The 10852-nt window shown below is 42.2% G+C and overlaps 1 protein-coding gene across 1 annotated transcript in view; it reads left to right on the top strand.

The window, feature by feature from the left end:
• The first annotated feature begins 899 nt into the window (after positions 1-899).
• Positions 900-10852, top strand: part of atp1a3a (ATPase Na+/K+ transporting subunit alpha 3a) — a 17869-nt gene continuing 7916 nt past the window's right edge. The window contains exons 1-3 of the mRNA XM_017427639.3: positions 900-1317; positions 10102-10215; positions 10662-10721. Of these exons, the coding sequence (XP_017283128.1) occupies positions 1312-1317; positions 10102-10215; positions 10662-10721 (180 nt within the window). The 5' untranslated portion in view covers positions 900-1311. The remainder of the gene's footprint in view (positions 1318-10101; positions 10216-10661; positions 10722-10852) is intronic.

The following is a 10852-nucleotide window of genomic DNA, read 5'->3' as shown; positions in this document are numbered from 1 at the left end:
ACGTAGATCGACCGGTAAATCGAGAGCTTCGCTTTTTGGCTCAGCTCTCTCTTCACCATGACAGACCGGTACAGCGCCCGCTTCACTGCAGACACTGCACCAATCCGCCTGTCGATCTCCTGCTCCATTTTTCCCTCATTCGTGAACAAGACCCCGAGATACTTAAACTCCTCCACTTGGGGCAGGACATCTTCCCCGACCCGGAGAAGGCAAAATCTGTTAAAATCTGAGACACTAAATGTGTTTAGAACTAGTAAGTTAGATAGATAATGGGCTTTTTACATCTCTTATTTTTGAAGCACAATTTAAAGTTGAGAAGGTTTTCATTCATAGCTCTAAATTCTTTAATGTTTTCAGGAATATATGATGAATGCAAATGAACATTTTCTTTGATAACTAAAGTACAGAGTCAAATAAGTTGTGTCCTCTAGTTGTTAATGTGTAAGAATGTTACACGTAGACCGCCTTTAATTTACTGCAAACTTACAGGTGTTATGGCTCCATTGCAACTATAATCACAATATTATGTCTTAGATGTATGTTGCACAGAGGATGACAACTTTATTATTAATTTCACTTAGTTTCACAGGTCAATCCAGACCATGTTCTGTACTTTAATCAGGCTCAAAACAGACATTTATTGTAACAAATTAAACTGAATTAATAATTTTTATATTTAAATCGGTGCTGTGACTTTTCAAATGGGAGTATATGTTGTGTAAATAATAAGAAGAAGACAACAACACTCTCATTTAATCGCAGCACCGTTCTCTTTCAGGGACTATGTGGCGCTCCGTCGGCGGAGGGATAAAGACTCGGAGGGGAAGCCTGGTGAGTGCGGCGGCGGCGGCGGCAGCAGCCTGAGTGCAGCCGCGGAGGGAGACAGCATCCCGAGGAGCGCGGGCACTACTTTCCAGCGGCATCATTTCGCCTCGCGGGGAGACGGTTAACCGTCACCAACGGCTGCGGACAAATTCAACATTTTACACCGAAAAAAACGCCTCTTTTCATTATCATCTCAACGGGGTGAAGCTTTGTTTTACTAAACGTTGCCTTGTCGAGCCTCTCTGTGTCCGTTCTCTTTGATAAAAATGAAATTTAATGTAGTATTTAAGCTAGTTATTTGATTTTTATCCTCGGCTAACAACTGACAGACGGACATTTTCTTCTCATTTTTTGTTTTTTGAGACGACGTTTTTCTTTCTTTTTCCCCTCCCTCCCACCCTCATCTCCTGGCCTGAAAACCTAGCTGTTCTGGTTGAATTAAAGCCTGAAAGCATCTTCTGAGGAGACCCGACTGACAGCGCCAAAATGGGGGTAAGTCGGAGTCATTTCTTCCCGAACATTTAGATTTTGTTTATTTTTAAAATGTCGCCTTGGTCCGGTTCGGTGGCGTTTAAAGAGAAGGTGAATGGGGGGAAAGGGTTAACATGGATGGAGGTGCAGGCGTGATGATGTTAAAATGACATTGAACCCGGTGGGGATGTGTTATTTTACGCTAGCTGTGGTGTTATTCCGCAAACCGCTGCGCTATTTTCCCAGCCCTGGATGTGAGGCTTCACATTTAGGTCCATTCACGACACCAGACCTGTGACTGTAAAGATGAGGGCTGGGATTAACAGATAAAGAGGAGGGAAGCTTGGGTTTTTATTTAATTAATTTATTTATTTTCTGCGCCAGATTTGAGTCAGACATCCATCCAGACTCCCGCCGGTGCATCTTCCTCTTCCTCCTCACATCCTCTCAGCACTTTAATGCCATCAGATGGTCATCCTCACCTGGCAGATAATCAGATTCAAACACCTGGTACAGCTTATATGTTTCATAAACTGTTTTCAGCACGGATTGAGCCACGCCGCCGGGTCAGATAGTGAAAATGCGCAATTACGCGCTGGAATATGCAACCTGCAGGTGGATAAAACCGCAGGCAGGATTGCGGAATTTCGTGTCACCCCTGTCTGACAGCCTCTTCAAACTCCTGGTTACCCCTTCACAGCTCCCTCTGCTTTCATCCACAAAACAAAGGTCGTGAATCCTTATTTTATGTGTCAAATCAAGAATCCAGAACGAGCGCAGGAAGGGTGTTTCTTCTTTCTTTTCCTCTCTCTGTGTTTGACATTTGTTGCATGGTCATTCAGGCATTACGTAAGAAGGTGTGTCAATGTTGGGGCTGAGTTTGGTGAAGATGAAGTTTGAGGATGAAGCCTGAGCAGGCGACGGAGTCAAAATGGTTCCTTGGTGTCTCCTAAAAATAATGGGTCCCACGCCATGATGCTGCATCTGATCATTTCACCTGAAAAATCTAAAACAGCAGGCTGATCTGTCAGGACTTCATGTTCCAAACTCTAAATTTAGACTTTATGATGTCATTCCTACTAGAAAAATCCCTGTTATAGTTCTGTGCACTCTAAAAACTGCTGGGTTAGAAACAACCCAAGTTGTAGCCCAACCCTGGGTAGTTTTAACTCACCGGGTTTAGTTTTCTGCACAACATTTGGGTTCAAACGAATAATTTCTTGAATCAGAGCTACTAAAATTACAAAGAGCACCATAAAGTCTGCCTTATTAGATCATTTCAGCTGGGGTTGGTGATAGTCAGCTGGCGCCGTTCACTGTTGACACCTTCCCAGGGTGTACCCCACCCTTCACCCAGAGACCGCTGGAGACGGACACCATCTCCCCCGAGACCCTGAACGAGGAAGCAGGTAAAGAAAATGGATGGATGGATATCGATTAGCTTCCCCTAGCTAGCACCAGCTAATTCTTACAGGAATCCAAACTGACCATCGAGTGCAAACTGAAGTTATTAACCAGACCAGCCAGGTTAAATGTCCTCTTACTAGTTAGTTTTACTGTCTCACCTTCTGAAGCAGAGGTCCAATCAGGTCTGATTCTGGCGTTAAACGTTGGACTCTGAGGAACGACGAGGCTCGTCTCCGACTCAACCACCGGGTCAAACTTTCTGACTCAATATTCAGTCAAACCCGCCCAACCTGTGACCCTGAGTTATCAAAATAACCCGGCAGTTTTCAGCGTGTGTAATAACCTGATTCTGTCAGGTGTGCTGTGGGACTTTAGAATCATCTTTACTCTGCGTTTTGTTCTGATGTCTGGATGTTATAAAAGCAGGCAGGTGTAGCGCAGGAAGCTCATTCCTGCAGGGATCACGGCGTCATGCTCCGTCCTTCCCGGTGACGCCTGATTGGCTGATTGGCAGTGGTTTCTCCTCTGCTCCACATCCGGCTCTGGGGAGGTTGGCTGAGCGTGCGCGCAGGCCGAGTCCTGGACCGCTGCTGCTCCGTCACGGTTTGTAACTCTGTCCACCAGATAGCCAGAGGGGGACACCGCACACAGCTCTGACTCCTGCATCAGAGAGGGGAGGAGGAGGAGGAGGAGGAGGAGGAGGGGTGGGGGGGCTGGTTGTGCACAGGGAGTGAGTGGAAACTCCCACGTTCAGATGGTGATTTACAATCCGATGGGTGGAGTGAAAGAGGAGATGGAGGTGACGGGGGGAGACCAGAGGGAGGCTCAGTTTACAACGCAGCTGGGACCATTTGATCCGGGCCAATCAATTGATTGGGTCTGCTGCGGTACGAACGGCGAGAAGATGGAAGGCAGGGAGGGAATGAAGGTCAGCTGATGGAGGCAGAGGAGGAGGCTTCACAGGCCTGCGTGGAGAGTCACCTTGAGAAGGGTGAACACTGGGAACGATGGAGGGAGAGGAGGAAGAGCTGCTGAGATGCTTTCCTCTTCATGACATGAACATGTTGGAGCTTAATGAGAAACACTGAACGATCAACGCTGATAAATGTGGAGAAAAGAAAAACGTGATGAAAATCCAGTGAATACAGCCCCTGATATCCCATAATGCACTTGGTGTGAAAGCTCTAAGACAATCACTGTGAGGGATGTATGGAGTGGTCTGTGTGTGTGTGTGTGCGCCTTTTTTTCCTCATAGGCAGTTGGACTTCCTCCAGCAGAGGCACGTTTCAGGTGAAACGTGAAATTTATGAGATGCAGTTTTATGAATGAAAGTGTTTTGGTTTTTTTGTATTGTTATTAATTGATCAGTATACCTGAAGTCATACAGTGAGAATTAAGATGATTCTGTTCTCTTCTAAATATGATTGTCTGCTATATACAGTAAACAAAAGAGCCGTCGTGGCTTTAAAAATATAAATGTTTACTGTATTTCAGGCAGTTCAGTGTTTCATATTAACACCGCAAATAATTACCATTTATGAATTTGATTGGGACGTGTGTATGATTTGGTGTTAACTGTGTACAAATGGGTAAAATTAACATTTTGATAAGATTTTAGAACTTACCCACACACCCAGCTAAATACTGACATAACAGGACAAACAAGGCGAAGCTGTTTAAATTTATTAGTTAGTCTTTTGTCCAACATTCCTCCTCTGTAAACCATCATATTTCTCCTTCTTTTTAAACTCGTGTTGCCTTTAAGCAGCGACCAGCAGCTGTAAAAGTCTCTCTAGCCCAAAAGTGCTGCAAACAGCATTTTCTCAAGAGGCCACTTAACGTGAGCAAGTCGCTCCCAGTAAACCCTAATTTAGTCTCCATTGATCCTCTACATTAGGACAGCACAGGGGGTATTCATGTTACTGTATGTTTCTGAATGTTATTCAGTAGTAGTAAAGTGTGACTCACAGACGCTGGCCCTCTGAATGTTGATTCTTCAAACCGTACAACTGTCCCGTCACATAATCCATCAGTAAATCTGAGTTTTTACCACTCCGGCTCTAAAGCAAACATCAAGCTGCAGCCTGGATCTGTGATTTAAAAACACTCAGCTTGAACAAGTGAAAGTCGTTAAAAAAAAGGAAATCACTTATCTCTCTGATGAATAATCACATCATCACACTTAGGCACCTGATGTTAAACAGCCATGGAAAACAGCCACATTACTTGGTTAGTTGACACAGTTTGAGAGCAGACTGAGGAGCTGAGCATTCACAATAAAGAGTAACCGTTAAATGATGACACATTTTGTTAGGTTTATTTAAATACAGCTCAATGTTACCAGAAACCTGGTAAAATAATTACTGTTTAAGCCGCCTGATGGCTGCTGTCCCAAATAAACACGAAACAAAAGCTGCTTGCACATCACTTACCATTTGGTGATGGTATTAATCAATAACAAAGATCCTTTTGGATGGAATGGTTGACTGAGTCATGCCATTAATAATCTCTTCCTAATGGAAATGACTGCCAAGCCCAGGCGTTTGTCAGTTTCCTGTTTCCTGTTAAACTTCTCCTGGAGCTCCTCAGCACTGAGACCTCGTCAGGTTCATGGTTTACATCCTGAACACCTTCAGACGAGTGGAGTGGCCGTATTTTAAAAATCATGTTTGCGTGGCTGTACTCCAGACGTTATTTCATTGCCCACCTCCGCCCACATCGTACCTGCCTCCACCCTTTTTGGACCCATCTGTTAGAGTAGCAGCTGCTTCTTTTGCAAACTTTACAGTGAAAAATATAGAAGTTAGTTTGTAAGCGGTGGAGCATCACAGACAGCCCACCCACCCGAGGAGGAGGTTTGATTGGTTGGACACACCTTCATCACTGTCACCTGTGATTTTACAGAAGGACACCGATCACAGAGCTGCTGGACGTCCTGTTAGCAACACCTTCATTCCTTATAAACATTCTTAGATAGAACCTGCAGACAGTTAGAAGCTTTTATTTTAATCTAACTAACATTAGACCTTCTTTGAAAGCCCTGAACATCTTAAAGTTTATCTGTAGTATAGTCACTTTGAGTGACAGGTGATTATTATAAACATCATACATCGTTTTCTTCTTTCTTTCCTTTAATGTTGACTCTGAGTCCCACCAAATAATTAAAGCAGCACCTTATTAGCTTCTGATAGAATCTTATCTTCCTTATAATTTACAAATATAAATGTTTTATATAAAGTACTTCATCAGATTGTGTCGCTATAACTCTCATAAGTAATTCTTCTAAATAAATATAAATACAGTAATAAGCAGGTCAATGAAGAAAATAATGTTGGTTTCCAAGCAACCATGAGTCTCGGAGCAGTGAAAGAAAGTGGCCTGGTTTGATGAATCATATTTTCAGGAGGAAAGGCTCCACGTGCGTCACGGCGCTGTGGAAAGAATAGGAAAGAGATGCATCATGGGAAAAAACAGACCTGGTGGGCACAGGGAAGCATTGGAAACTGAACAGCAAATGTTTCCAGCTGATATCACTTTATCAACAGCCTGATCTCTTCTTTCATCATTAAAATAATTTGTTCCAGATTATAACAATGAAAACAAAGTCTGAGCTGTTAAAGATGGACTTTTTATCAGTTCACAAACAGACTTAAAGTCCACTTCTTTAATTAAAGTGTGTGAATTGTTGAGTTTTTGGAGTAGTTTTAATGTGGAGATGAGCACGCTGAAGTGAAACTCCATCTTTGATTTTCTGTTTGCTTTCAGCGCTGAAGATAAGCAGCAGCAGCAGCTCACGCTGTGATAATTATCAGTCCTCGTGGGTTTGGGCTCAGTTTGATTTATCAGAATAAATCAAAGCTTTTCTTACAGATCGGTTCTTTAAGGTTTACAGTATTAATGTTAGGGATGATAAATAAATATTCTTTTCACCACATTTGCCTTTATTTGATCAGAAACAGAATGTTGTGAGTCTCTGTTTAATGTAAAATAATCATCAGACATGCAGGTAAGAAGACCACGTGTTGAAGTTATCAGAGCTGCTGGGTGAAAGCTTTAATGAAGTGTGTTAAATAAATAACTTTCTGATTTCTTCATTGTTCAAACAACAGCATTTATTAGTACTGAGTCTTTTCTTTAACTAAGCCCTACTCTGGTGTCTTCTGTTTTATTGGATTCATGCAAAGTGGGCAGTTATTTAATACCAACAGATATTTCCTATTGTGCTAATTTCAGATTAAAGCCCATTATTGAACACTGAAGAAATAGCTGTAGGAGTTTACCTGTTGCAAGATATTTAAAATCGAACAGAATCATTATTGTCTGTCCATTCCTCTCAGGCCGAGCCTCAGCCTGCATCATGTTTCAGTTCAAGGATTTTTTTAGGCCAGTTTTTATCTTTTTACTGCAGCTTTCTGCAGACAGAAACCTGCATCCTGACATATACGTGAGACTTGCCTGAAACGTTTTGTGCAGCTCAGTCTGTCCTCTTCATTCAGTCGGTCCACGCTGGCTGGTCAAACCTTCTGACACGATGTTAAACCGGTCGATATTATCCAGGTGCTGGTTGTACGGCTGAGCGGTGGATGTTCTCCTGCTCATGGAGGTTGTTGTGTAATTGTTCCAGGCAGTCGATACTTCATTAATCCCGACTCTCAGCCTCCGGTCTCTCTCTTTAGTTTCCATTTGTGCACGAGGACGTGAGAAACACCATTGATCTGTACAACTGCACCAATGTCATGGATTTTGTGTGGGGTCACTGTGACATCACTTCCTGTCTGCCAGCCTTCTTGGAGCTGATCTCCGTGCCCTCTGCAACATCTTTATAAATATTTGCAATGAAAACCCAGCTTTAAATCCTCACATTTAATACCACGTGTTAAACGGACCCTCCCTCCCTTCCTGCTACAATTAGCCCATCGGATTGGGTGTTGCTAGGAAACTGCAGAACAGCACAAATCTATCTGATTGGACAGTTTTGGGCATGCCGCACTGATTAAAGAGGGGGACATTTCATAAACGAAATGAACAGTAGTTGTTGTTGGAAATAAAACATCGAGTGTTGGAGACCACAGAGACAGACGGGGGGGCGGGGGTTGTGATGGAGGACCCTCTTACTCCACGTCTGCATGCGTGTTTCAGTCCATCAGCATTTTCTAGGTCGGTGTGTCCACTGATCTGTGTGATAATCTATGATCCACTCACTGTGAGCAGAGCGGCTTCAGTCCTCTTAAGGGCAGTAAACCAGCAGGAGGCTCCATTCAGAACTCCGAGGCAGGAACGGGACTTTACGGTCCCCAGATTTACTCCCACACCAGGCTGCTTCTAATGTTTCCATTTGATTTAAATCCTGATGACGTTATTAAGTATTAACAGCATAATATTTTTATTTTTATTCTCCTTCAGGAAGCGTTCCTGCATCATAGTTTTTATTTATAAATGAGTTATTTTAGTGCTTCCTGTTACTCAAACTAGCATTTACTTATAAAATGTCTTTCTGATGTCTGATTTGACTTGTGATTTTGGCAGATTAAAAAGCTAATCCAGCCTTGGTCAGACTTGTAGCACGGAACGTTACGAGCAGACGTCCTGCAGAAACAGCAAACTGCTAATGTTCTGCGTGTTGGAGTGTGTTCAAACCTGGAATAATAATTTTTCAGCTCTTAGACGATCAGTTCAGGTTTTAAGGCTTGTCTCCATTTTGAATAAAAGCGTGCGCAGGTTCTGGTTCTGGTTCTGCTTTAGTAAATGGTAAACAGTCCTGACTCTTACAGAGCCTTTTTAACCTGACAGTCTGGTTCTCATTGACACATTTCAGTGAGCGCTGGACTCGAACCACCTGAGGCAGGTGATTGATGAATATGTTGATTGGTGCTGGCAGGTTGTCAGAACACAGGTCTACGTTCTGTTCAGCCTTTCATGTCTGCAGATCAAATACTGACGCTTCAGAGCAAATGATCACTTTAAGAGATGTAGACGTTTTCAGACATTTTGATTGGAGCTCAAACTGAGCGCAGAAAGTAGTTCTGTTTGTTTCTCCTGTTCAGTTGTTGAAACGTTGCAGAGATGTCCCTTAGATAACTCCAACAGAAAGACTTGGTTTAATGTTTGAGTCATTGTGTCTTTAAACTCATTCAGGTTTCTGACGGTGTGAGGGACATGTTCGAACTGCAGGAAGGAGGAGGGGACAGCAGAGTTTAAAAAGTGATCTGGAGGGATTATTATTGTTCAGTGGGTTAATCTGCTGCTGTAGTAAACAGCAATAATCTGATGGTCTGTCCAGGGAGTCCAAACAGATGGCAGCAAACACGTAATCACACACACACACACACACACACACACACACATCCAAACCCAAAACTGTAACAGCTACCTGTTTATTTTATCACGGGTCGTAACTGTTGCTGTTGGTTCTGAAGAATCTGAGACGATTCGGATGTTTTTACTCCTGACAGGAGGTTCCTTCAGGGAGAACATCCCGAAGGAACGATAGTTTCTTAAAGGTTTAAATCATGTAAACTCAGATAAAAGGTAAAGTTTCAACCCTTCCTTCCTCGTAGCTGTGAGCTGAGCAGATGTTTGCTTTAATTTTATGATAATAAAACAGTCAAACGTTTATCTGTAAGTTCCTGGTAATCTGGGAGCTACAAGAACCACAGCAGGGATGTCTGGTTTTTATTTTTTATTATATAACTTTTCACCATAATTACCAGTTGTGTTTATGTAAACAATCTGCCACCTTTAGGCAGGTGTATTTTATATAATACATTCAGTTCAGTCTGACAGGATTTTTATTAAAAACTTACAAAAAGAAGGCTACAGGTGCTAATACTGGTTTATTTCTTATTGGTTTATTTTATCTTATTACAACTAAGGTGAAGTTTGTTAGGAAAGAAAAAAAACAGAAACAAAGAAAATTCTGCTAAAAAAATGAATCTGAAAGTTTTATCAGACTTTAATTTTTAATCCTCGAACAGATTTGTTTGGATATCTAACATTCATGTCCACCGGATGATGAATGATTCCTAAAATCTTTGGTACGAGTTTTAATTACTGTCAGATTATTTCCAGTTCTGTAAATAATGACAAGCTTCTCTTTTTTATCCTCAGAAACTGAAGAACCAAAACTTAAACAGTGTAAATTCTAATAGTTTAGGTCATGATGTCATGATTTTAGATCTCTCACACAGAATGAGCTCAGGGAGCCATGTTTGTTCTGACAGTCAGCTGGTATTTACCAATCAGACGCACGTTCTAGCTCTTCTGTTCGTTAAGGTGTAGGTTTTGTTTCTGCAGGGAGGTTTGTTCAGATGACATCACGCTCTTGTGCCGTAGCCTGTGGGTGATTGTTCTACGATGTGACAGGACTGATGTGGACAACCTTGTCTCTGTGTGTTTCAGTATGGACGGTCGGACAGCTACCGCGTGGCCACCACGCAGGACAAGGATGACAAGGAGTCACCCAAGAAGAAGGGAGGCAAGGATCTGGATGACCTGAAGAAGGAAGTACCCATAGTACGTATCGTAGTACACGACTGATGTTCCTGCAGCCGTCTCTGAGACACTGATGGGACAGCATTCCCACAGGAAGTGTTGCTTTGGTTGTTATCACTGTTAGGATGAAGTTAAAATGAGGAGAAAGACATGTTCACAAACTTGATCCTGGATCCAGTTCATCATCCAACTGCAACCTGATCTCCGTTTCCAAGGAGATAACACAGAAGTTGTGGTTGTGTAGTAATAATGGCTCAGTGTGGTTATCTGATTCTGTGGGAGTCAGGAGGCTCTCTTCATATCAATTAATTAATTTAAAGATTCACCTTATTTTAGTTGCTGTGGAAGTTCAGCAACATATTCATCTTTTAGAGTATATTTAAGATGTGTAGCGTTTGACACAAGTGTTCCTGAGATAATTATGAATAATTTAGTTGTTTTAACTCACGATTCATCTTTATTCTCAGACGGAACACAAAATGTCTGTGGAGGAAGTCTGCCGGAAATACACCACTGATATCGTACAGGTAAGATGATTCCAGCTTGTTGTTTCTTTTTTGATTTAAATCAACTTTATTATTAATCTACAGTCAGAGAGGCAGTGCACCTCTTTTTTCCACAATCTTCTTGTCTTCAAATCTTTCCTCCTGTTCTGATT

This window comes from Kryptolebias marmoratus, linkage group LG5 (assembly GCF_001649575.2).
Source record: "Kryptolebias marmoratus isolate JLee-2015 linkage group LG5, ASM164957v2, whole genome shotgun sequence".
Classification (NCBI taxonomy): domain Eukaryota; kingdom Metazoa; phylum Chordata; class Actinopteri; order Cyprinodontiformes; family Rivulidae; genus Kryptolebias; species Kryptolebias marmoratus.
The sequence above is the reverse complement of the archived record's forward strand: the minus strand, read 5'-3'. Positions and strand labels throughout refer to the sequence as shown.